Source organism: Molossus molossus, unplaced genomic scaffold, assembly GCF_014108415.1.
Source record: "Molossus molossus isolate mMolMol1 unplaced genomic scaffold, mMolMol1.p scaffold_m16_p_8, whole genome shotgun sequence".
In the NCBI taxonomy this organism is placed as follows: Eukaryota; Metazoa; Chordata; class Mammalia; order Chiroptera; family Molossidae; genus Molossus; species Molossus molossus.
The window spans coordinates 17,568,409-17,596,027 of record NW_023425402.1 but is presented as its reverse complement, the minus strand read 5'-3'; the positions used below and the strand labels follow the sequence as shown (position 1 = coordinate 17,596,027).

The following is a 27,619-nucleotide window of genomic DNA, read 5'->3' as shown; positions in this document are numbered from 1 at the left end:
TCTAAGCTTGATTGGGAACATGTCTTCGGCCCTGGACTGAAGAGTCCCCATTGGGTTTTCTTTATCTTCCAAAGAAATGATCGATACGAGGTAGCATTTCAAAACAGGAGATCGAGATCCAGGATGTGCTCACCCTGCGTGGCAGGTGCTTCCATGTTGACACCTATTTAGTGAGAGCCAGGCTCCTGCCAGGTTGGGTTGCTGGCTGAAGTCCCACCCTGTCTGCAGCCCTGGCAGTGTGCCGGCCTTTCTGACCTGGTCCAGGAAACGCTGTACATTTTCCAGGTTGAGAAACAGAGTTGAGCGTTTACATGGCTTTAATCTTTCTTGTGATAATATGTGACATTTAGTGCTCTGAGCAAGCCGTGGTGGGGGCCGAGAAAAATGAGAAGGCTGGATGCTCTTAGCCTGGGGTTTGAGTTTGGTTCCAGGGTTGACCTTTAACACTGGGAGTGTTGTTTTCTTTTAATTTCTGATTAGTGCTGTTTGTTTGTTTAACACTCTCCAAGGTGAGGCTCAACTGAAATGGCATTCGTTTTGCTTGACCTACCAGCAAACATCAGAAACAATATAACCATTGCATTTTTAAGAAATCCTCACCCAAGGCTATGCTTTAGCGATTTGAGAGAGAGGGGATGAGAGAGAGAGACAGAGAAAGACGGGGGGGGGGGGGGGGAAGAGAAAGAAAAACATCAGTGTATGAGAGAAACATCAATCAGTTTCCTCCCATACGTACTCCCCACTGGGGATTGTACCACAACCCTGACCGGGACTCGAACCAGCAACCTTTTGGTGCACAGAACGATGCTCCAACACTGGCCAGTATTATAATCAGTATTATTATTCCTACCTGCTTTCTCAGAATGGGTACTATATGTCAGACAATTTGCTCGGGTCTGCATACAGCATCCCGACTCCTTAACAACAGCTCTGCAGAGAAAACATTGCTCCTGACTTACAGATGAGCAAAGCGTGGCTCGCAGAGGTTCACGCCGGCCAGGGAAGAAGGCGTTCCGCCCCGCTCCCGCTGCCTTGAAGTCCATGCCCCTGGCTAAGGGTCACAGTTCTCGGCACACGTTTCTGGCCTGAGGTTCCACCGCGTGATTCTCGCAGCAGCGCCAGGCAGCACCCATATCTTTGTCGTGCTCGGGATAGCATTCAGAAGGGCTCACTTTCGTGCTTTGGGTACATGACAAGCCGGTAGAACGGATTCCTTCCCCCAGACTTGACAGTCCAGTGTTTATGACAGTGTCTCCCCTCCCCTCCATCCACACCTGCCAGGTGAGCCTCAGCCAGGGGTCCTGGTGGTTTACCCCTGTGTGAGCAATCCTTTCTAAAACCTAAAGAGAGAACAGGATCCTTTCACTCTGATGCTGCCAAATGGCTACCTACTAGAAAATGCCAAGAAAACAGAAAAACAAGCAGAAAAACAGCCATCTCTTAATATGTACCTGCTACAGAACTCGGGGGTGAGGGACAAGACAGCCAAGACCAGCGAAGAAGCACTGTCCCCTTTGGTCGAGAGAAAGGCACACCTGACCTCATTTCTCCTGGGTGACGTTAGCAGCCCTCATTCTTCTGCAGGTGGGACATTAATTTATGGATCTTCTTAGGCTCCGACTTTCGAGAAGCCATGATTCCTGTTAGAGTTGCCAGGCGAGGTCATATTGTTTGCTGTAGCCGCTGTGGTTAAGACAGAACTGCTTGTTGCAGTTTGTGGCCAACTTTCCAGAAATGTCTCTCGAAGATAAGGCCTGTGTGGCGGGCAGTGCTTTCTGGGAACAGAGAGGGGCAATCCTGGTCGGTTGGTGACTCTTGGGCCTGCCGATAGGCCTCCATCTGTGACACGGGTGGCACCTGGAATGTGTTACCTTCCACGGGGGCATCGGTGAGTCAGAGAAATTCAGACCAACAACACCAGGGCAAAGGAGCTGGAGAAAAAGAAAACGCGTTAAACTGTCTGGAACCAGATGGCCCAGAGGCAGAAGAGGCTGGGGAAGGCCTCTAACATACTCACCTCTGTTCCTCCAGCTCCCTCGTAGCCGGAGGCAGGACAGGGGTATCATTTCCCAAGCTCCAGGTGCTCAGGTTCGGGGGAGGAGAGAGGACAGGGGTAGGCATTTCTATCATGAATGGTAGGCCTGTCTGAGGCCCTGAGTAGAGTATGCCTGTGTCCCCAGCACCGAGCACAATGCCTGGGAGGTAGGCACTCAATAAATAGTAAAGTTACTTATAAGTCAATGAATCAAGGAACGAACCAGCTGAGCAAGGGTTAGTGTCAAAATCCATGAGTGTCAATGACAGTGGGTCATTGTGTATTCCTCACCGTGGATTTCTAAGACGTTTATCGTGCTGAATCAAATTGAACAAAGTTTTAGCTTATTCTGCCATTTATCATTCATAATTTTCCTTTGAATTTAATTTTTCTTTTTTCATTCTCACCTGAGGATATTTTTATCATTGGTTTTTAGACAGAGTGGAAGGGAAGGAACGAGGGAGGGAGGGAGGAAGAGAGAAACATTGATGTGAGAGAGACACATTGATTGATTGGTTGACTCCCGCATGACCCGACTGGGGCCTGGGAATCGAAACTGCAACCCAGCTTTGTGCCCTTGACCGGGAATTGAACTCGAGACTCTTTGGTCCCTGGGCTGATGCTCTAACTGCTGAGCTTTGGGAACTGCACACCATGTTCCAAAAACACATTTAACAATAATTCCTCATATTTTTACAGTACTTTGGGATTTACAAAATGGTCACTTTCATTATCTTCTATTTGAGTCACGGCAGAGTAGGGTTAAAATAAAATGGACTTTGGAGTCAGAAAAATGTGGCTTCAGATTCCAGCTCTAACATTTGTTGTCCATGTGGCTTTAAATGTTTAGACCTCAGTTTTGTCATCTGCAAAATGGGTAGGAATACGGATCTTACTTACCAGGTAATGGATAAAATGGCAGCTGCTGTTATCATTGTTACTTCCGTTATGATCACCAGGGATCCATTTGATAATCCCTGCGGAAAGGTGAGCAAGTATCAGCTCTCTCAAGGCAAAAGAGGAAAAATAAGAGTAAGCAAATATGCTTGGAGACTACACGACTGTTTCCCCCCTTAGGTCCACCAGCGGATGGTGATGAACACAAAAATCCAGTTGAAAACCAAAAACATCCTCATGTGCTCATATTGGTTCTCCAAGATCACCTTCTCTGTTTCCTCATTTGGATTAGAATGTTAGATCTCAGACTGCTTGATCACCAGATTTCTGGGCCTACCCCATAAGATTCTACTTTGGCTCATATGGGCTAGAACTCCAAATATCTGTGTGTGTGTAGAATACCCTAGATGTGTGTAATCACCAGTCAAGCGTGGGCACCACTGAAATAGAGGCTCCCCAGTGGCAAGCCCATAGCCTTTGGAGTTACTAATGGTGTTTTTGTGAGACTGGGGGAATTGATCATTTTTTTAAAATTTATTTTTATTTTTTTATCCTCGCTCGAGGACATTCTTGCATTTATCTTCAGATAGAGCAGGAAGGAGAGAGGGAGGGAGAGAAAGAGAGAAACATTGACGTGAGAGAGACACATCGAGTGGTCGCCACCCACAGAACCCCAACCAGGGCCAGGGACAAACTGCAACCGAGGTATGTGCCCTTAGCGGGAACCGAACCCGGGACTCTCTGGTCCGCGGGCCAACGCTTTAACCGCTGAGCCAAACCGGCCAGGGCTGAATTGATCATTTTTAAGGAGAAGATGTTTCCTTTTCTACTAGAGATCTCTATCTTTATAATATATATATATATATATATATATATATATATATATATATATATATTTATGTTTTTAGAGAGAGAGGAAGGGAGAAAGAGATAGAAACATCAGTGTGGAAATTGAACCCGGACTTCTCAGTACATGGGACAACGCTCAATCCACTGAGCCACACCGGCCGGGCGAGATCTTTATCAGTCTCTAGGGAGGAGCGACGCTCAGGCTGAGGGTTACTCTGAAACTCCTCTAAAATTTATTGAAGAACAAAAAAGTTGGATAAGGGAAGGAGGACCTCAGAGGTTGGTGCTTTATTAATATTTGCACAAACCCCATAGACTGGAACTCTTAGTATTTTGAGATTTCGGCTCAACTCCTTGGAAGATCTCAGTGGAAGAACTAACTGCCTTGGTTTCAGTGGGGAATGATGACACCCGTGAAGTACCATGTGCTTGTTTTACAATTACGTCTGCAAAGAACACAGAGTGGCCCTGGCCAGTTTGGCTCAGCAGTTAGAGCATCGGCCTGCGGTTCCGAGAGACCCAGGTTCGGTTCCCACTAAGGGCACGTACCTCCGTTGCAGTTTGTCCCCGGCCCTGGCTGGGTCGTGAGGGTGGCAGCCACTCGATGTGTCCCTTTCACATCGATGTTTCTCTCTCTCTCTCTTCCTCTCTCTCCCTCCCACTCTGTCTGAACAAAAAAAAAAGGAAAAATGTCCTCGAGTGAGGATTAAAACATAAAAGAGCACAGAGCGGTGGACTCAGGGATGGCCGAGAGATGTGGCCCTCAGGAAGACGTTAATGCTGCGATCAGACCCTAGGATGCAACAGTGTGGATGATGAAGTGGGGGGTGGGGGATTGTTTTAGACCTAATTTATCTGAAAAGCAGGTCCCATCAGGAAATCCTATTTACATTTGTGGGAGGAGAGGAGACGGACCACAGCGAAGAAGATCCTGGAGCTAGGAGTCCTCTGGAGGGTATAAACATTACTGCATTACTTTTCAGGAAAAACAATGAGCTCTAAGGCGGACCTTGTAAATATCATGCAGCCACCGTGCCTTGCGAATGTTTCCACCAGGCAACATACTGTGTCTACAGTTTGGGTCACACAAATTAAGATAAGCAGCCCCCTCCCCACCCAGGAAGCTTGTTTTAATCACAAAACCATTTAAGAATCAGAAAAACAACAACAACAAAAAACAAAACCAGGAAATTTGAGGCAACAGCAAGGTATCATGACAGACTGAGACTCTGCGTTGGGTTTTAAAAGTTGCTTGTTTTGCAGTAAATATATTTTAATAAGGAGAAAACATACCTTAATTAAGGTGCATTCTTAATTTTAAGAAAATCTAAACAGCCCTGGACAGTTTGGCTAAGCGGTTGAGCGTCAGCCTGCGGACCAGAGAGTCCCGGGTTTGGTTCCTGCTAGGGGCATGTACCACAAAAAAAGAAAATCTGCACAGATGTTTTTACAGTTTGAATTAATTACATTAAGTTGAATGATGCCAAAAATGAAATAATTCTCAACAAGGTTGATGAGTTAAACCAACATTCTAAGACAAACATAGTTTGCAACTCTAAGTGAACAAACATTACAGCTTTCTACCGTAAACATTTACAACTGGAATTTCCCCTAGTAAACTTACTCTCTTTTAGTGTTTCATATAAATAATCCGTGGAACATTGAAAACAAATCTTGCAATCTTCTGGGAGACATTCTTTGCCCTTGTAGAACATAGACATAGAATTTTAATTATATGGGTTCCATGGTGTAATGGTTAGCACTCTGGACTCTGACTTTTAATTATTTGATACAATGCATTATAGGTCCAGATTTTACTTTAATTTTGAAGTAATAGTTTTGTAAGTATTCACTTATCTTTTCCTTATTTAGCTGAAAAAAATAAAATAGGCCACACCTTGCCTTCTTAATGCATTTGTGTAAAAATTGTTCTTAACTTTTGAAGGTTGTTCGTTAGCTACTAACCAAGGTCATGGCTTCTGCTTCAGGTATATATTCCAGCCAAGGATTCCAGCAGTGACAGAGAGGTACACCCGTGACTCAACTCAGAGAGTCACAGGTTAAACCAGAATTGATTGGACACCTTTTATTATGTGGTGACCTCCAGGTCAGATGGCGTGAGCAAGAACGTGAGAAATGGAAGAGTTCCTGCCCTTGAGAACCTTACAGCTAGCGGGCCAGACATGATGTCATACGGGAACTATGAAAGAACATTCAATTATATATATAAATATATACACACACTGTGTGCCCTGCCTGGAGTGGGCATGTGTTTGGGAGCAGGTGTGTCTAGAATGATAGCCAGGCAACCAGCCTGGAGACAATTTGGAAAAGCAATGAAGAGCTGAAGATTTCTTTTATTTTACTTTCCAACTTGCCATCTTCCCTTTTTTTTGACTACCTATTGTATTCTGGAATACAGAGTAAAAACAGAGAGCCACGCCAGGCCAGGAGCAAAGGGAATTAACTAGATGACTTTTCCTGGAGGTCTCAAGTTTGCACAGTCCAGCTCTCAAAATACATGCATGTCGATTCAGTGGTGTTTGAAACATACTGAGTCATCCTGGTGAGTCAGGACGTTTATTGGCATTTACTGTGTAGACTGTTGCCAAAGCCTTCCTGCTGGGTCTCTGCTTCTACTCTTGGCCCTTATAGTCCACTCACCACACAGAGGTCCTTGGCCTTGGACGCCAAGAAAAGTGTGGGAATGAAGAGGAAGGACAAGTCCTGAGCTTAGCCTGTGACTCTCTCACATGGCCAGAGACCACTGTGCTAAGACCGGGCAGATCAGTTCCCTTTAAACAGTCAAATTGTAGCGAGGAAGCACCATGAAGAGGGACTTGGTGGTGGTCAGTACACAAACTCTTTCTCTACAAAGTGTCGTTAGACATTCTTAAAGGCTGCTGTGTCCAGCATCCACGTGTTCCTGTCATGACCTTTATGTGCTGAAATGTCTCTGGTGTTCTCCCGCCCCCGCTGACGGTCGGGTCTCAGCCTTCGTATGCTTTCGTTTCAGTTGCCACGAGTCATCCTACAGCTAAAGACTACACCGTGGACATTGAGATCAGTTTTGAAAATGCCTCCTTCCTGGAGCCTGTCAAAACTTACTTGAACAGCCTCAGTTTTCCAATTCAGGGCAATGACACCGACCAAGCTGCCAACATTCTGAGCGTCGAAGTGACAACCGGTGAGGAAAAGACCCTTGGCTTTAGAACGGGGGGTGGGGCACATCGGGAGCAAGGCGGTCTGAACTCCTTGCAGTGCGAGCAAACTGTGCCTCGTAGGCAACTGAAATGACCCCGTGGGCCTGATATGTGATTTTATAACTTCATAGTCTTCCAGATGAAGTCACTGTGGGTAAACTCTGCAGCCAGTTTGCTTATTTTAAATGGTGAGCAAATGTTTGCTTGGTAATTTGTTTGTTGGTTGTCACAAAGTAATCCCAAGATAAGGCTATGACAAGGTAAAAGGGAACCTCTTACCCTGGGCAGTCAGTGCAGGCTCAGGATACTGATAAGTAGCATGTTTCCTTCTTTTCTTTGGTATCAAAGTTCAGGAAATAGGAACCAGGTACATGCCTGGATCAGAGGTAAAGCATGAAGCAGGCCCTCCCAGATTATGGGACTGGACTTTCTGGTCGCTGTCTCCCTTTGAAGGTCATGCTAGCTCTTGTCTGGCTCAGGGCACCGTCACCTTTATGCCATAGCAGCTGTGAGATGGGACTGCCCTTTGTCCTATAAAAGGTTACTGTTTTGCAAATAGCTAAGAACTACGCTGTTGGCTTTATTATTCTAAAATGGTGGCAAGAATAAAATTCTTATCTTTCGAAATCTTTTTGAACTCTCATATTTAAATAGTCCATTTTAATATCGGTCTATGCATCTTAGTTTTTAGTTCTTAACCTACACTGTTGGAACCTAAAATAGCTGCCTTATAGCTGCCTCTAGATGCCGCTCCCCACCAACTTCTACGTGAGCATTAATTTCCTTGAGTTTCCCCGGGGTTCATCATGAGCCACCCGTCATGTCTCTCAAACGTATTTGCGAACAGGACTCTTCCATAGAACATTTCACAAAACCAGTCATGTTGGAACAACATGGGAAACACCTGTCTGTCTCCGCTCAGCACGGATCTACGTCTAAAACTGTTTCCCCTATTTATGGAGAAACATTAAAAATTTGATAGATTTTTAGTCAATTTTGTTTTGCTTCCCAATTTAATTTATTTTTTTTAAATGGAAACCTTTGGTATCTATTTGGGTACTAGAAAGCAAACCTAGTAAACAACATAGACCCATAAGTATCACACGGGTAAGTTGTTCGTTTTTGTTGAACAGCTTGTGATCGTTAACACTGGAGCTTTCGCTGGGAGCTAATGTCATGGACGGCGAGTGCAGACGTAGTAACACATGCTCCCTGGAGGAGGTGTGATTTCAGGGGCTCCACTGTTTCTGCCGTTTTAGAAACTTGTGAACCCAATTTGGGTTCACAAGTTTACACATTGAATGAACAAGTTTACAACTCCCATGAACAAGTTCCTCTTTTAAGATGCAAATGCTCTGGGAAAGTTGAATTTATCCTGCCAGCAAGACTGGGCATCCCCACGCTGACGGGGTGAGACGTCCCCGAGAGCTGACTGACAGAGCCTCCGGCTCTCGTGACCAGCTCTCGTGACCAGCGGGGAGGTTGACCTCAGAGAGGAGGGGATGGGATGGGTGGGCGATAAAGATTAGACTTACTGACCACAATACTAATGTGTGAACACCCCCCAATTTTCTCCATTCCCTCTTCCCATGCCTCCCCCTGTCCATTGTTCCAACAGCTTACCTTCTGATCCTTTCAAGAAAGGCATTTTTTTTTTTTTTTTATCCTCACCCGAGGATATTTTTCCATTTTTTGTACAGATAGAGTGGGAGGGAGAGAGAGGAAGGGAGAGAGAGAGAGAGAAACATCGACGTGAAGGGACACATCGAGTGGCTGCCACCCGCACGACCAACCAGGGCCGGGGACAAACTGCAACCGAAGTTCGTGCCCTTAGCGGGAACCGAACCCGGGTCTCTCTGTACCGCAGGCCGACGCTTTAACCGCTGAGCCAAACTGGCCAGGGCAAGAAAGGCATTTTTAATAGTAGCAAACAAAACTAAGGGCCAGACAGTGTATGTAGAGCATCAGATAGCACCTGGAATGCGGTAGGTGGTCTGGTGATGACGCTTGTGTCATCCTCTTAAAGCACGTTAGTATTTCACATGGGAGTCAACGTTTTTTTTTTTTTATCCTCACCCGAGGACATTTTTCCATTTTTTTGTACAGATAGAGTGGGAGGGAGAGAGAGGAAGAGAGAGAGAGAGAGAGAGAGAGAGAGAAAGAGAGAGAGAGAGAGAAAGAGAGAGAGAGAGAAACATCGACGTGAAAGAGACACATCGAGTGGCTGCCACCCGCATGACCGACCAGGGCTGGGGACAAACTGCAACCGAGGTACATGCCCTTAGCGGGAACTGAACCCGGGTCTCTCCAGACCGCAGGCCGATACTCTAACCGCTGAGCCAAACCGGCCAGGGCTCAACGTTCTTCAAACACTCCCCCGCATCCCTCTCAAAAACAAACAAACAAAAGCCTTGGCAGTGGGGTCTCAGGTCGGTAAGAGAAAGATGTCGACAAAAGGGGGTCTTGTCGGCTCCCTTCCAATCCCCCCACCAATGTTCACCACCCTCGCCAGCAGCCTGGATTTCCTCTGTTCCATATGCTTCTGCTCAGCTCCCACCAAATACTGGAGCACAGGCCTGCATCAGTGTCCAGGGACCCACTGGAACTTAGTTCATTCAAAGCCCCCCGTGTTCAGAGCACTTTCAACGTCCCTGTGGGATCAGAGTCTGTTTGGGCTGCTTGAATTTGATATGAAATGTAAAAGGCACAATTTTACTTGTACTCTTTATTTGCTATCCCTTGCTGCATAACAAATCACCCCAAAACTTAGCATTCAAACAACAAACATTTATTAGGGCACACCGTTTCTGAGGGCCAGAAGTCTGGGAGAAGCTTAGCAGGCTGTGGCTCAGGGTCTCTCATGAGGTGTCATCAAGCTGTCAGCCAGAGGTGCAGTCACCTGAAGGCTCAACCAGGGGTGGACAATCCCCTGCCAAGCTCACTCGCGTGATTCTTGGCAGGTCTCAGTTCCTCACTAGCTGTTGGCTGGAGACCTCGATCCCTCCCACTGTGGGCCTCACTGTGATGTGTTCTTGTGTGATGGCAGCTGGCTTCCCCCAGAACACGTGATGCAAGAGAGAATAAGAGAGAGCCACCAAAATAAAAGCCACAGTGTCTTTTATAACCTCATCTCAGAAGCGACATATCATTACTTCTATTATGGTCTATTGGTCACACGGACCAACCCCAGTACAACGTGAGAGGGAACTACAAAACGGTTTGAATACCCAGAGGTAGGGATGGTCAGGGCCCATCTTGGAGGCTGGCTACCATACAGTTTGTCCAGAAATCCGTTTATCACAGTATTATTGTAGGCCTCCGCTGGGCTAGTCGAAGTAGTCATCTTTGAGATGTCCATGCCTATGGGAGTCATGGAAACCTCACGCAGTACTATTGAACTTCCTAGAAGGGCAATGCTAAATTGAGTTAGTCTACAAATAACCCTTGTGTCTATAAATGCAATAGTGGTGACCACCTTCTCTCTCCTCACTGTTCTGGTTGATGACAGTCTGCAGACCTACTGGAAATGAAATCTGGTGCTCCTGCGAGACAGGCTACAGGTGGCCTCGGGAACAGTGCGCCCACAATCTCACTTGTCAAGACTATGGCAACTCTCCTGTAGGGCGTCCCTGCAATTGCCTTAAAGGACTGCCTCCCAAGGGGCCTTTCTGCCAGCTCCAGAGAGGTAAGTAACTGCTCACTAAATGTTCATTTACTGAGTGGCTATTTGATATCAGATCAAGCACATGCTTCTCTGTCCCATGTGTACTTAAAGGCTAACATGAGATTTTTAAATATTACCCCCTTTTTTCAGCCATAACCCTGAGAATGTCCGTCAGACTTAATGTGGGATTTCAAGAAGACCTCAGGAACATTTCCTCTGCTCTCTTCAGGTCCTACAAGACTGACTTGGAAACAGCGGTAGGTTTTGGCCTCAGGAGCCTCTTAAGCAAACGCTCTTTGGGCTGAACTAAATCTATTGCATTGACTGTGGATAGTTTGTTTGGATCTGTCAGAATTCATGCATGTGGATGTCAGAGTTACTTTTATACATCTAGCATGATGAATTCAGAAGTGCTCGAATCAAACAGTGTTCAGGGGATGATTTGACATCATTTTGACCTGTAGGCGGGACTTCTTCCCAGGAAACAACTGATTCAGATAAGATTTGGTGACATAAACTCCCTGAAACCTATTCAGAGGCCCAAGACCTTGATCTAGAAGCACCAGATGGTACAATTTTACTTATCTTCACACAGCACATGGATGAAAACCCTAACATCTTTTGGGCAGACCTGCTCAGACAGGCATAGAGGACTCCAGACCACTCTCCACTAGCAGTCTCTAGGTGTTCACACTGAAGACAGATTTAAATTTACTCGTGTAAAAAGAGAGACTATTCCCCGGGTGTTAATTATGTGCCAGACACTATTGTCGGTGCTTTACACGGGATGAATTCATCTAAACCTAAATGTTTTACTTGAATTACCTTATTTGGAATAGATCTTCCCAACCAGCGTGACACATATTAGTACAGGTAGACCGAGACAATGACTTTGTGAACTCTCGGGGCAGCTGAGTTCCCGCCTCAGGCCAGGAGCTGACCTGAGTGTGCCACACAGATATGACCGCGTTCCACGGTGCCACGCTAGAGTGGCGCTGATACAGTGGCGCTCTGGGGCGTTGATTCACATATCTGGCATGTGATAGTTCTGCACAGTATGAGAACCCTCCTCATACACACAACAACATGCAAAGTTATGTGCTTTTGGGGAAAGAGAGTTACATATTAATCTTTGGAGCCCACCCATCCAGGTGCCTGATACACAGTACCTTGCACATCGCATCTGCGCTGCAAATGTGACTTGAATCCAGTTGAATTTCCCGTAGGGTTGGTATTCAGAGAAACAAACTGAAGCAAAAACATCATCAACAATCACATTGGCTCAACCAGAGCTGCAACATGTTAAGTGAGGCATGAGGCAGTGCGGTGGCCGTAGATCTCCAGCTACAGGGGGCGTAACTGACCAAGCGCCCCAGCTGCGCCTCTGACAGCCATGAATGACGATGCTCACTGCTCACTGCTAATGAATGAGCTCGGCCGGTCTGTCTTACCCACACGGAACTCCTTTGAAGGCCTTCCTGAACCTTCCCAGGCTCCGTCTAGGATGATTTCAGCCAGCCTTCATTCCCACTCTCTTCCACCTGGGGTCAGATGGCTCGCTCTGCCTTCCTGCTGCCTCCCCCCTATTCTCTCCTAGTTGTTTCTCTGAGTAAATTCTTTGTACATTTAATCTGGTGTTTGCTTTTTGGAAAACCCAGGCTTTCATAGGTAGAGCACAGGAATGACTTCTTCAAAGATCTCTTGATGCCAGAGCTAACAAAACATACGGGAGGACATTTTACTCAGGGTGATAAGGAATGTGTGCTTTTTACCTTGTTGCTAATGTTTGACATTTCTCACTGGACCTTGATCCGTGACACTTTTGTCTTGCTTTATTTTTCAGTTCCGGAAAGGTTACAAAATTTTACCAGGCTTCGAATCGGTGACTGTGACAGGGTTCAGGTAAGAATGTTGTAATTGGGTCATTTCTATCCAACAGCACAGACCAACTCATTAGTGCAAGACAAGCCGGTTAGAGGAGCATCATCTGGGACCGCAACAGGGACAGGTTGCTGGGGCTAAAAGTGGCTGAAATACTGAGCATAGTAGCTCACTTCTTACAGTGGTACCTACTTAGAAGGAAGGTGGGAAAGGACTCCTGTTCATTCTATGCACACAAAAATTTTGCAGACAAAGATATGGGATAAGTTGTAGTTTAAGAAGTTCAGAAATATCAAAGTGAAATCATGTCACTCAATGATGCCTCTATTCAAGAAACTTGACCAGCCAGGACTACTGACACGGGCTGCTGCAGTGTGGATGGCGCCCCCTGGAGTTGGGCACCCTGGCTGACCTGAGAGAGTTTGCACAGTTTTTCTGAAAAGTTTGTTCCCTATGTTAAAAATTAAGAATGTTTACAATCAGGATTTGGGCCCCACTTGACCTGAAGATTCTCTGGTAACCCTGGGCTGTATGACCAGTCTCTACATTGTGGCTGCTGCCCTATGACCAGCTTATGGGACTCGTTCACTCGTCCTTGTCTGGATATTTTGTTCATTTGTGTTACCTGTTCCCGTACATTTGAGTGTGCACACCCCGCCTCAGGCTTGCAACTAGAGCTTGAAAACACGTTGAGTCCAGTGAACCCTTCCTGCCGTTTTGTTTCTCCATACAAATAAACCATGAGGATCTAGACTCTTCCAGGTCAGTTACTGCTTTACTGAACTGAGTGGTCTCCGTCCAGGCCCGGAAGTGTGGTTGTGAATTACGAAATCAGGACTACGACACCATCACCTGGATTCATGCACAGAGCGAATGAGCTGGTGACTCAGAACCTTAATCAGACCTACAGAATGGATGATAGTTCCTTCCAAGCATTTGCTAGTAGTAAGTTGAAAATTGCTACGTTTTTCCTGTGCATAGATTCCATTTAGTATGGCAATGGTGTTTATTGCTATGCTTAAACCTAAGAAATTACACTGTGATGTCCCCTGTGAAGCGAGTCCCTGGCATAAAGGTTTATGTGCCCCTCTCTGTCTTAGGCTGGTGCGGAGCCACCAACAAGGTAAGAGATTTTGCAAGGGGGCCACAGAGCTGTCCGGGTTTGTGGACTTTTTACAATTAACAGGTCCAAAATATCCACAAAAAGAAAACCCAACTTTGTGGTGTAGAATGGGATAGTCATGACATGCACTGATATTAAACAGGTGGCCATTGTTATTTGAGAGTAGTTGTTCTCAAAGTGTGGCCCCCAGACCAACAGCATCAGCAACACCCGGAAGCTTGTTAGAAATGTAAATTCTTCGGGTCGTCCCAGACCAGATGGGGGCAATCTGTGTTCCAACAAGCCCTCCACCTGATTTGATGCACGGGACAGTTTGAGAACCCCTGCTTCAGATCACATCTAACAGTGGTAAGAATCCTGAGATTTCAGATGTTCTCCCACATTTTACAAATGGGGTGCAGGGTGGGACTCTGTTGCGTTAGTAGGTGGGTGGACCTATATTGTTGCTTGAGGGGTATGGGGAGCTGGCTGGGCAGAGATTTGGTGGGCTGGAGTTTGGTCGGCAGATGTCCTGGACCACACAGGCCCTTGGTCCCCGAGAAAGGCGGTTCAAACCTCTTCGGAGCAAGGTGTCCACAGTGGGGGAAGGTGGCGCAAGGACTGTGGAGGGCGAGCTGGGAGAAAGGGTGCCCTTCTCGGCGGCTAGGCTGTCTTCACAGTGGGTTCATGCTTTCTCTTTACGTCTCTGCCGGTGTTTTTAGACAGCAAATCTTTCTCTTTTTTAAAAAAATAAAATATTGAAAGAGATATATGAAGTGGTAAGAAAGTGTCACAATATAAGCAAGATAAAATAAAAATAAAATGAAAATGCAGAATAAATAAGGCAGCAGCAAACTGATGAAGACTGGAAAGCTGAAGAAAGGGGAGTAAGTGGCCCATCAGTGGGACTCACACAGAAACGATCTTCCCAGGGTCACCCCTCCCCCCACCCCACCCGCCAACCAACAGGTGCTTTGCCCTGAAAACTTCTTTGTAGGTACCGTTCTGAGGGCGTGGGGGAGTCGTACTTCTAGCGTAGGCAAGCTTCAGCTCTGAATTTCAGCTGCGCTGAGGATAGTCAGACACTTAAGTTAATGAGCATTCAGCCGTTTTACTGATCGGTGGCTGACTCTCCAGAAAAACGGTGCTGACAGTATAGTTCACAAAAGTGCTTTAGTATCCGTGGTTTCTTCTTCCAAAGAGCAATGGAGTCACTGTGAATGGGGCTCGACCCCCTTTCTGCAGAGGCTATACATCCGTCTCGGTCCTCCTTCAAAGACCACAGTGTGGGTCTGTGATGTCCTCAGCCTTGGACCACTAAACATGAACTTCAGTCATGTACAATTCCCTGGGGAGCTCAGACACCACCCTGCTCTCCAAAGCATTGGTGGTGTTTACCCCAAATACAAATATTCAAAAAAATCCCAGTGACTGAGTGCTTTAAAAATTTATATTTGAGGGGCAAGGGAGAGGAAGAGAACAAGTGAGAAAAATATTGAGTGAATGATTTGGTATCAGGAACTTATTTTTAAATCCACCTTTATGAAACAAAGAAGCACACGGCAGTCTTCAGAACTGATTTTGTCATGTATCAGTCCTCTGGTGATGCTTGATTAATCAGCAGGGTCCTTAACTAGACACCTCTTTCCCTTTTTTTAGAGGTTTAAACACACACACACTCACACACACATTTTTTCTTTATTGATGTTAGAGAGAGGAAGGGAGAGGGAGAGAGAGATAGAAACATTGATGAGAGAGAAAATCGATTGGCTGCCTCCCGCATGCCCCCCACTGGGGATCGGGCCCACAACCTGAGCATGTGTCCTGACTGGGAATTGAACCGGCGACCATTTGGTGCATGGATCAACGCTCAACCACTGAGCCACACTGGCCAGGGAGACACCCCTTTCTTTAATCACTGCCAACAAATTGCTGATCAGTTCTATGCAACCATATGATACTGGCAGTTTAATTAGCTGTAGTTGTTAGCAACAACAGTGATGAAAAGAGAGTGCTGTTACTGTATCTTTCCTAGATTAAGCCCAGTGTGTTCCCCATATTTCACCTTCATATAGTCCACAAGGTAGATATTATTATCTTTGTTTTACAGGTGAGGAAATGGGGGCGCACAGAGGGCAAATAATTTGCTCAGGGACACATAGTAAGCGATACGAGTTTGTGTGACTTCAAAGCCAGTTAGTTCACTACATTAAGTATTCACAGGTGACTGATTCCTAATGGTTGAATGGGATTTTTAAAAATCTTAGTGTAGCTCTGCCAGTGTGGCTCAGTGGTTGAGCCTGACCCATGCACCAAGAGGTCACCGGTTCGATTCCTGGTCAGGACACATGCCCAGGTTGTGGGCCAGATCCCCAGTGGGGGGCATGCAGGAGGCGACCAATCGATGTTCTCGCTCGTTAATGTTTCTATCTCTCTCTCTCCCTCTCCCTTCCTCTCTCTAAAATAAAATAAAATAAAATCTTAGTTTACCAGCAACCTAAAAAAAAGCGATAAGAAGTATTTACATACCTTGATAGTTTGATCAGAACATAATACCACCCAAATTAATGTGATGGTATTTTGGTTCCATGATTACAGAATGGAGAGGTCTTGTCTGAGCATGAAACTCCATGCAAAGGAGCCTCATGGAAGCTCCTTACTCAGCTCCTCCCATTTCCTCGCCACATGGACCTCAGGAAGGGCCAGCACGGGACACAGCTTAGAGGGCAAAACTGCCTGTTATGTAAGCAAAGGACCGCCTCAACAAGACATGCAAAAATAACACGTACTGTGTTTTTATTTCTACCTGGGAGATTACTTAACACAGTGGTTCTCCAGAGTTTTACCGTGAAAACAATAATAGCTACTATTCCCCCAAGTCACCTCCCAAGGTAGCTTGTGCTACTTTCCAGACAAGGGAGCTGAGGCTCAGAGCAGCCAAGTGAGTTCTCCAGGGCCACACAGCTACGTGAGGCACGGGATTCAAATCCAGACCTGTGTGTCTATAAAATTCCCACACTTAGGGGCCCATGGGTTTTAGGTGTTAAAAAAGTATTTGCTGAGCAGACTTTATTAGTTAAAACGATTCTTTTCCCATTTCTAACTCATCAGACCTAGCAGAGAACTTTCAGTCAGCACGAGACCCTGGTTATCAGTATGAAGCCATGGATGTATTCGAGTCAACAGCAAAGAAACTTGATGTTTAAGTTAGCTGGTGTGGCTTTTCATAGACAAATGTGCAATTTTCTGCCAGACTGTTTGAAATATTCAAAATAGCTTTGGGATCCCCATTACTACCACTGAGGACCCTCAGGTGTGCAGACCCCACACTGGAAACCATGTCCCCAGTATCTAGCAGGCTGTCACTGTGAGCCGCAGATAACAGCTGCCCAGGGATGGAGTGAGGACGGTGTGTCGCCTCATTCTGGAGAGCACCAAGATGCTGGGGCGACCTCCTGAGAACCTCGTGGTGGGGGCGTCGGGTGAGTAGCTTTCGTTGCCTGTATTTGCTTTGGAATCGTAATAATTCTTTCCTTTGGGTTTTCAGATGAAACAAGGTTCTTTGTCATACCGGAAGTCATCTTTGAAGGGGATACAGTGACTCTGGTGTGTGAAAACGACGTTGCGTCCTCCAATGTGTCCTGGCACCATGTCGGAAGGAGCGCCGACATCCAGAACGGCAGCCAATTCTGGGTGTACACCACCGTGCTCAACAACATGACCTCGGTGTCGCGCCTCACCGTGTACAACATCACTCAGGGTGATGCGGGTGGGTGTCCACCCAAGAACTGGTGGGAGGAGAGGAGTGGAGAGCTCAGAAGGAAGCAGACCATAGAACACGTATACAGTGTTTGCATCTTCAAATATAAGTCACTAGACTCAACTTTTCCAGACGTAGCAGCCAATCAAATTAGTCTTGGGAAACATACAGTTTCCACATTGGCTGAAGCTTCGAAGTTGAAACCTGAGACAAAACCACAGACTTATGCTTTTAATTAAAAAAAAAAAAATTTAAACAGCTTTGTTGAGGTAGAATAGACATGTAACAAACTGCATATTTAAAGTGTTCAATTTAATAAGTTTAGATATATGCGTACTTCTGAAACTATCGCCCTAATCAGGATAGTAAACATTTCCATCACCTGCCCTCACAATGTCCTTATACTCCATTATAACAATCCCTTCTCCCTGCCCCTTCTTGACCCTCTCCCCAGCAACCACAGAAACATATGTCTTAACCTGACATTCTAGTTTAACAACCCCATTGGAATCCAGAGGTCACCAGGACCACCTTTTTCTCTGAATGAAGTTGGGTTGCAAACACACGGGCCCTGTCATCTTTGTTGAGCCTGATTTTGCCACAGAGTTACGTAGACTGCCACAATTATCCATAGTCTTCTAGTTCTCCAAGGCTTTCCTGGGCTGTTTAGACCAAGTCTCAGATGCTTTTGAAAATGAGATGAGACTGCCATTCTTCTAAGGTGATATATAGATATATGGTAATAAATGCTTTCATGTATTCTATACAGGTGAATATATTTGCAAACTGACATTAGATATTTTTGAATATGAATCCAGAAAAAAAATTAATGTGACGCCCATCCGAATTTTTGCAATCGACGAAATGAGGGTGACGTGTGACAGCAGTCCCGTCTCTCTGAACTGCTGCAGTGAGATTAATGTTAACTGGAGTGCAGTGGAGTGGAAGCAGGAGGGGGAGATAACCGTTCCAGGTAAGAATGTCAGAGGCCCTGTCACAAACAGGGTTCTGCCCCTTGGCCACGTAAATATGGGAGGTGCCGGGGGTGAAGGAGGAAATGCCAGACGGCTGTGTTTTCCTAGGCTTCAGACTGTGAAAAAGTACTAGGTTTGATGCAGCTTCAGCTTAGCCATTCTAGAACAAAATCCCCCAAATATATGCATACAAGTGTCATGCCTGGATTGTAAAGATTCTGGCAGAGAAGACCCAAGAGGCCTTCTGCCCCGATGACATAGGTCCATAGCATCTCCTGCCTGCAGGAAGGCTCGTCCCCACCTTCTTACCCTTTCTGCCTTCAGCAAGGAGTGAAGGGTGAGCTCATCACTTTTGCTTCTGAGGCTGTCTTGGAACTTCTTGTTTCTGTGTCTTCTCTTGCTGTCTGTTCTCGCTTCTCTGCCTTTGTATCTGCACTTTCTTCTATATTATCTAATTCTGTCTCTCTCTCTTTTTTATTATTATTATTTTTTAATCCTCTCCTGAGGATATTTTCTTAAATATCTTCAGATAGAGTGTGAGGACAGGAGAGAGAAAATAGATGTGAGAGAGACACATCAACTGGTTGCCTCCCGCACGACCCTGACCAGAGGCAGGGACAAACTGCACCCGAGATACATGCCCTTGGCTGGAATCAAACCCGAGACTCTTTGGTCTGCAGGCTGACGCTCTAACCGCTGAGCCAAACTGGCCAGGGCTCTTTTTTTTTTTTAAATCTCCTTGGGTAGACATGTTTGTCTTTCAATTGTCTCATGTCATTTTCTGATCCCGTTTGCTTGCTTTTTAGATCTGAGATTTATTTGAAGTTCTCCACCTTCCCAGCTTATACTGATGAGTGATAATAACAATAATGATAATAATGAAAATAACAATACCAACTTTCTTTGGTATAACAGTTGTGATTCAGCAATTTTTTAAAAAACATGTTATTACTTTTAATCACATTTAAAACTTGACCAGAAGTATGAAGCTGGTGGTTTTTTCCATCCAATTTTCGAAAAGAAATCGAGGTGCCAACTAAATGACTTATTCAAGGTTGCGACAATAGGAAAAGAAAAAGAATTGGGACTTGTGTCATAAGGCCAGTGTCTGTCTTAGCCAAACCATATCACTGGCCAGCGCCGGGGCGCCAATCTGTCAGTTTGTCCAGAGGCAGAGGCTGCTTTCTGCCTAGAGCCCCCGGATAATGACACCTGGTCCTCCCCTTAAGAAAGGACAGTGTTAGGTGTCTAGCTTTATCTGAAGGAATCATTACAATACAATGTGGCTTTACCCATAAAATAGATTAGTCATGGTGGAGACTTTCTTTTACAAAGCCTTCACTCTCAGCCTATTTTAAATTACAAAACAATGAAGTAGTGATGGCTGTGCGTGCACCTGCTCCTGAGCACATCTCTTTCGCTAAGTACATTTCAGCTGCAGCAAACGCTAAACACTTTAAAGCCCCCAAAGCATGGAAACGGCATCTGGTAACTGCTGCAAAGGTTGACACATGGTACGATTAGTCACTTCCTTGATTTTTAAGGAAGAGGAGGTGCAGGCATCCTGAAGGATCTGCCAGATGGGAGACAGACCTTGTGAAGTTGCCGTGGAAGCTTATGAGCTTCCACTCTGAGGGGTGAAAAGCGTCGCCCCGTGGCGGAGGGACCAGGAAGTCTGCAGTGCAGATGCTCAGAGACCTTTCTGTGGCCAGCCTGATGCCCAGTGCGCGATGACCCGACCTCAGAACAATGGGTTTCCTGTCACAGGGCTGGCCACCTGGGGACCTGCAGCAATCACGTCGCTGATGAATTTAGCCTCTGCTCTGGGCACCCTGCCCTTCCCCCCCCCTCGGCTGCCCCCTCTCTGCAGCAGTCTTTCTCCAAATCCACAGGGGCTTCAGCACCCACTTTTCCAGGCCAGTAAGAAACAAAGTAGCAAAATAATTCACCCAAATCATTTGGAACTGATGTGTTGCCACACCTCAGAATCAGATACATGTCCTTTTCAGAACATTCTGGCAAAGGATAAGACAGGAAGAAGTAATCAGCCATAGTAAGATTTCTAGCTTTAAGGAGGGGGAGGTCTCTTGAATAGGGAGGGCTTTCTGCAGTTTTTCAAATCAACAGGCACCAACTATGATATTAATGATCATGGTAATAGAAGTAATACAGTAGTTCCCCTTATCTACCAGTATGTGTTCCAAGACCCCCTGTGGATGCCTGAAACCAGGGATAGTACCGGACCCTAGACATGCTGTTTTTCCCTATGCATACATACTTATGGTAAAGTTTGATTTATAAATTAGACACAGTAAGAGATTAGCAATCATAACTAATAATAAAATAGAACAATTATATTATAGTAAATTATGTGAATTTGGTCTCTCTTTCAAAATCTCTCGTTGTTACCGTGCATGTAGTGTGCATGAGATTTCATCATGCTATGGAGAATGCTGCAATTCAAAACGTATGAATTGTTTATTTCTAGAATTTTCCACTTAGTATTTCCACACCACAGTTGGCTGTGGGTAACGAAATGGCAGAAAGCAAAAATGCAGAGAAAGAGGAACTACTGTAGTATGAATGTTAGTAGTGATAATAGCAGAGGCACCAGGAGTTATTATTACTAGTGCAGCTTCTTGTTTTCCTTTATCTAATACTAGCTTTGACTGTGTAGGAACGAACAGACAATTTGGGGGAATTTAAGGGCAACTGAGTTGATTTTGTCACCATCGCTCTTCTTGTGTGGCACGATGATAAAAAATAATGAAGTCTTCATTTTCTTTTTGCCCACAAGCTAGAACAGGGCTGAAGTGAGTTCATAAGCTCCGTCTGGGCTCTGCCTGCCCTGCATTCCTGGCCCATCGTCATGCAGATGAGTCATCAGCAATCTTTACAAGAGGGTGTTGGCCCCTTCTTGGCTGACTGAGGAGGGCATGTGACATCATGGGGCAGCACCCCGAGGGACTTGTGGGGAGGAGCAGCCGCAGACTCCAGGGCTCCCTTCTTTGTGTCTTCTCTGCCCAATTGCCCACTTAAGTTTTTACGCTTGGGTTATAGTGCGTGCTTGTGCGCGGTCTGAGATGCTATTTTTGCAGCCAAACAGAGCAAGAGGAAGAGATAAAGAAGTGAGACGGCCGTTTTTCCCTGGTTGAATAGAAATCAGTCTGGTGCCCTGGCCAGTTTGGCTCAGCAGTTAGAGCGTCGGCCTGCGGTCCGGAGAGACCCGGGTTTGGTTCCCGCTAAGGGCGAGTACTTCGGTTACAGTTTGTCCCCGGCCCTGGATGGTTGTGCGGGTGGCAGCCACTCGATGTGTCCCTTCACGTCGATGTTTCTCTCTCTCTCCCTCTCTCTCCCTCCCACTCTGTCTGTACAAAAAATGGAAAAATAGCCTCGGGTGAGGATAAAAAAAAAAAGAAAAGAAAAGAAATCAGTCTGGTGGCTTTCATGTATGTCACGGTGTGTGGTCTGCGTGATCTTGTGTGTTTTTCAGGTTTTTCCTTGTGATTGATTTCTAGTTTCATACCATTGTGGTCAGAGAAAATGCTTGCTCTGATTTCAATGTTTTAAATTTATTGAGACTTGTTTTGTGTTCTAACATGGGGTCTATCCTAGAACATGTTCTATGGGCACTTGAAAAGACTGTATATTCTGCTGCTTTGGTGTGAAATGCTCTGAAGATATCAATTAAATCTATCTCATCTAGGATGTCATTTAAGGCCACTGTTTCCTTGTTGATTTTCTGTCTGGAAGATCTATCCATTGATGTCAATGGGTTGTTAAAATCCTCGACTGTGACTGTGCTATCTCTGCCTCCTATGTCCCTCGAGATTTGCCTGACATATTTAGGTGCTCCTATGTTGGGTGCATCAGTGTTCACCAGGGTTGCATCCTCTTGTTGGATCATTTTCTGTATCATTATGTAGGGTCCTTCTTTGCCTTTGTTCTAAAGTCTATTTTTTTCAGATATAAGTGTTGCCAGCCCTGCTTTTGTTTCATTTTCATTTGCATAAAATCTCTTCATCCATCTCTTTACTTTTAGTCTGTGTGTTTCTTTCCTCCTGAGGTGGGTCTCTTGCGGACAGAGTACTGTGGGTCCTGTCTTCTCATCCACTCAGCCGCGCTGTATGGCGAGCCAGGAGGAGTCGGCCTGCCCCGGCACTGCAGCGGGACCGGCTGGGGAGCGACCAGGAGTAGCAAGCGGCATTGGTGGAGGCAGCAGTCTCCATGGCTGCACGTGATGGTCACCCTTTCTGTTTTCTTTTTTAAGACCAGGTGTCAGGGCTTAAATTGTTTAAAGCAACCGAATTGGAATTCGGGTTTGGGCTCCAGGCAGTGGCATATGTTCTTAAATGTCACAGGAGATTTTACTGGGCAGAGCGGAGTGAGAGCCGTGGATTTAGTCCAGTCCCTCATTTACACACGAGGACATGCCTTCACGACAGTGGCCAAGGGTTCCCTCCTCACCCACTGCCCTTCCTCCTTCTCCTCTGTGTCCCTCTGCGTTCCCAGCAATGCCACAGACAAATCCGATCTTAAGTAGCGATTCCTCCACTTCAAGGAATGCCCACCAAATTGGACTTTTAAAAAAGAAAAAGAAAAAAGAACTTGAGTCAAGTCTTCAGTCCTGGAAAAATGAGCCTTACAACCTGTGGTTTTCAGTAGGACAGCATCTGGTCCTGGGAAACTGTGATCCCGGCCTAGCCGTGCGCCCCTGTCCTGATGTGAGGGGGTTGGGTCCCCTCGTTGACTCCCAGAACTTCGTCCATTACATAGTGATAACGGGACCTACATGACAAGACTTTTGCAGGGAAAAACACTGAAACGATAAATTTACAACAGAACTGACTGCATTGAATCTGCCACACTAACTATTTTCTGATCACAGCCATAGATTTATAGGCCAGCCGCTCACTTTTCCTCAGTGTGGTTGGTGGGAAATTTGCACTGGACATGAGCTCATCGTAAGCGGCAAGCCCGCAGTTGCGCACCATCCCTTGTCCAGAAGGCCCGGCCCCAGCTCCTCAGACGCACTCAGCACCAGAGGGGCAGGACCCCCAGCTCCTCAGACGCACTCAGCACCAGCGGGGCAGGACCCCCAGCTCCTCAGACGCACTCAGCACCAGCGGGGCAGGACCGGCAGCGCACGGCCCCCGCTGTGCTGGGTGAAACGCAATGTGAATGCTGCCGACTGAGAGTTCCCACCTCTGATCTCTGAGTTTACCATCTCTTCGGAGCCCGACCTCCACTCTTTTCCTGCAGGGTTCAGCCTCACAGAACTACTGTTCCCTGTCCCCCCAACAAGACCACAGGCTACTGCTTCTGTGCTTTGCCTTCACCGGTGGATTCTGATTGAACTATGGAATCTTTTCTTCAAGCAAAATCTGAGTGTTTGCCTAATGTACTTTCCCCCATCTCGGCACTCGTGACATTTTGGGCCAGATCACTCCAGCAGAGGGGAGCTGTCCTGTGAGTTGCAGGATGTTTATCAGCATCCCTGGTCCCTGCTCACTAGATGCCAGTAGCAGCCCCAGCGGTGACCGTCAAAAATGTCCCCAAATATTGCCAGATGTCCCCCAAAGAGGCAAAATGGCCCCTGGTTGAGAACCACACGTCTGCTGTGTAAAGCAGACCTGAATGGAGCTGCTTAAGTTAGAGAAAGGTGGGGGGCTTAGAGTCCCCAGGAATTTCCCATCCCCCAACCCAGCTCCTGAAGCGGGGTCATAGAACACCACGCTCTCCGACGGGCGGACTCACCCACACCACGTACCCACAAGCGCACATCAGACGCCACAGCCACCATTTCTGCCCGTGTCTTTCAAGGCCTAGAGCAAACTTTCCCTCTCCTCCGAAATCTTCCAATTTTTAATCTCCCCCCTTTGATCTCCATTCTGAATGTATCTCTCTCTTATGAAACCCATCTACTGGACCTTATATTCCTGTATATGTGTTTATATGCCCCATCGTGGGTAGCTCATTTTCTTGCACATTCGTCTGGTGAGAAAGCTGGGCTTGAAGGATGAGTAAGAGTCAACAGGAGGAGAGAAGGAGAATTTTCCAGGTGTGAGCACAGGCAAGCGGGATGAAGCTGCAAGGCATGTTGAAGTAGGACCTAGTATTTAAGAGACTGACATAGAACGAGATTAAGAATGCAGAGGCCGAGTGAGAGCATACTGTTAATAAATACATATATCACACTAAAGAGATTTTAGTGTATTTTGTAGGCAATAAAAAGATTTAAAGGTAAAAGAAGAGAATTAGATGGTCGGGCCTGAACTTTAGAAAAATAAATTTTAAAAACTAAAAATAAACTTCGAGGTAGTGTAGCCAATAGATTGAAGGACCAGATAACCAAAAATAGAGACCGAGTTACCACAGTATGCAGTTGGCAGATACTAGATAATGGTGCCTGGGCTAGAGACCACAGGTTGGAGTGGAGAGGACAGTTGTGAGATGATTTAGAAGTATAACCTAAAAACTTTTACAACTGATTGGAAGTGGGATGTGAGGCGATACAAGGAATTAAAAATGACCTTAAGATTGTTAATTTTGTGAATTGCCACTGGCAAAGAAGAGAAGTATGAGAAGATGCACAGGCTCTGGGGAGAAGAACACCGAGTTCCAGTTGGACGTGTTGACTGGGAGGTACCTCAAATGTCAAATTGGCACTGGGGAATTTGCTTCTAGAGTTTCCAACAAGAGTGTCTCTTAGAGCTGGAGTGGAGAGATATCCAAATACAAGATATAATAGGAGCCGTGGTGTAGATGACATTGCCCAGTGGACAGTAGAGAAAACGACAAGAAAGCGTCGATATCAGAGGGCGTGGGGCAAGGCCAGTGTCCTGGGGAAAAATGGCCAGTGCCACTGTTTATGAAGGCAACGGAAGGCAAGGAGCCTTGGAAGGAGACCCAGAGGAGGGATGGAGAGACAGGGGAAGCAGGAGAGATCTGTGGACTTGAGCAGACCAAGGCAAAGAGAAGGTGGTCGGCAGAATGGGGTGCTGCAGTCCAGGTAGCTGGGGAAGAAGCCACTGGATCTGGGAAAGAGGAACTCGCAGTTGGACGTAAGGAACACTGTAAGAAGAGCGAAGGGGGAAAGAAGGCAAACGACAGGGGTTTGATACAAAGTTAGAGTGGCGAATGCAGAAGCGTTGTGGTAGGAAGAGAAGAAGAGAATGCAGTGATTAGGAAGATTATTTTAGGAAGGGAGAGGAGTATACCTGGTGGTTAGCATGAAAGAGCCCAAGGAAAGATTAAAAACACAAGAGAGAGGAAAGATAAAGGATGAAACAGGGCCTGGGGGAATTGGAAGAAGTGGGTTTGCAAAAAATAAGCGGAGGGCTGAGCCACAGAGACAAGTCGGGACACTTAGCCTACGAGCTAGGAGGTAATGTAGGGGATCAAGGGGATGAAGATGGAAATCAGTTTCGTGTTTTGAACAACGATTTGAGGGATTGGGAAGAAAAGCTGGTTACATATCACTCAAAATATTTCAAATATCACAGATTATTCAGCCAAGGCCAAAAGGATGCATTTAATGTTGGAGCCAAGCAGAAGGTCTATTATTTTTCTTTAATTTTTGGAAGATTAGTGGTGTTGGAAGGATGCCTTGAGAGTTCATGGCAGGAAGCAATATTAGAGGAGGGAGGCCCTGGAGGAGAAAATATTCACCAGAAGGGGGTTACAGAGCCGCAGGCAAGAAATAAAGGTGGCTTGGGGGCATGGCATCTGGAAAATGAAAAACAAGGTTTTGAAGAGGAAGCGGCTGGTAACTTGGAAAAGCATGAAGCTGAAGCTTCCAATAAAACATACAGACTAATAAGAGGGAACATGGTATGAAAACATTTCTCAAATGAGATGAATAGCAGATGTTCCAGTCTTGTCTCTACCTCCTTTCTATAGTAACAGTCTGTCCCAGCCAGTGTGGCTCAGTGGATTGAGTGTCATCCCATGGCTTGAGAGGTCCCGGGTAGACTCCAGATCAGGGCACGTGCCTGGCCTCGATCCCCAGTAGGGGGCGTGCAGGAGGCGGCCGATCTATGTTTCTCTCTCTTATTGATGTTTCTCTCTCTCTCCCTTTCTCTCTGTCTCTAAAAAAAATCAATAAAAACGCATTTTAAAATATAGTGATAATCTAAATAATCTGACAATTTTTTCTTTCCAGTGGAAATCATGTCCAGAGACCTTTCTTCTCTTTCTTAATTTTTCACATTCTAACAACCATCATGACTGGCACTGGTCTAAGTGTTTTTATATATTAACTCACTTTACCTGACTGCCATCCTGGGCTGTAGCTATTATTATTCCTCCTCGTTTTACATCTGGAGAAACTGAGGCACGGGTTAGTGACTTCCTCAACAACACCCTGCCAGTAATTGCTTGAGTTTGGGTTCTGCAGCCAGGCAACCCGGCCTTCCAGTCTGCAGACAGAACCGCCCAGTCTCCCGCCTCCTCTCCACCGAAAGAGAAGACATCGAATTTAATTAATAAGTCATTTCCACGGATCTGGCCTCTCTGCTCCCGACTCGAGGGCCAGCCACCTGTGACTGCAGGACTGCTCATGTCATTGCAGGAAACTCGGAGACAGAATCGGGCTCCAGCTGCAGCAGGTACACCCTCACGGCCGACGGAACCCAGTGTCCCAGCGGGTCGGCTGGAAGGACCGCCGTCTACACGTGTGAGTTCGTCAGCGCCCACGGAGCCCGAGGCAGTAAGAACATAGAAGTGACGTTCACGGCTGTGGGTAAGGACGCCTACTAGAATGTGCAGCCTTGGCCTCGAACCCAGCGCTGCCCATCCACTGGGAATGTCCAGGAGCCACAGAGCAGGGCCTCCCCTGGAGGTGGGAGCGAGAAACGGCGGAGGATTTCCCTCTGTCCTGTCGCTGGAAACCGGTCAGATGGCGAAGGTGGGATGGGGCCAGGTGCGGGGAAGGAACAGCCTGCCCTGGGCGCTGCGGCGAGTGGACTGGGAACTGGTTCCACACGTCGATTAGTCCTATTGACGCTGGAGTTTATAACGGGAATAGCACCCCTAATTCTCCCCCCTTCCTCCCATAATTCCATTCTCCCTCCCTTGAACGACAATAGCCTGGCTCTTCCCCCACCACCCTCCACCTCCGCTTGTGGTGCCTCCCTCCCGTCCATCACCGATTCTAGGAAGAACGCTGCAGAAAGCTTAACAAGCTGGTATTTTGTGGTTATTTTACAGTTGTAGCAAGTGATTTTTAATATTCCAATTAATTCTGCTTTCTT

General features: G+C 46.3%; 1 protein-coding gene across 3 annotated transcripts in view; it reads left to right on the top strand.

Annotated features, from left to right (window-relative positions):
- ADGRF5 (adhesion G protein-coupled receptor F5) overlaps positions 1-27,619 on the top strand; it is a 108,052-nt gene that overhangs the window by 62,606 nt on the left and 17,827 nt on the right. For all 3 annotated transcript variants that reach the window (XM_036249427.1, XM_036249428.1, XM_036249426.1), the window contains exons 4-11: positions 6,798-6,968; positions 10,493-10,669; positions 10,799-10,905; positions 12,492-12,550; positions 13,332-13,474; positions 17,179-17,400; positions 18,161-18,364; positions 26,938-27,108. In XM_036249427.1, the coding sequence (XP_036105320.1) occupies positions 6,798-6,968; positions 10,493-10,669; positions 10,799-10,905; positions 12,492-12,550; positions 13,332-13,474; positions 17,179-17,400; positions 18,161-18,364; positions 26,938-27,108 (1,254 nt within the window). The remainder of the gene's footprint in view (positions 1-6,797; positions 6,969-10,492; positions 10,670-10,798; positions 10,906-12,491; positions 12,551-13,331; positions 13,475-17,178; positions 17,401-18,160; positions 18,365-26,937; positions 27,109-27,619) is intronic.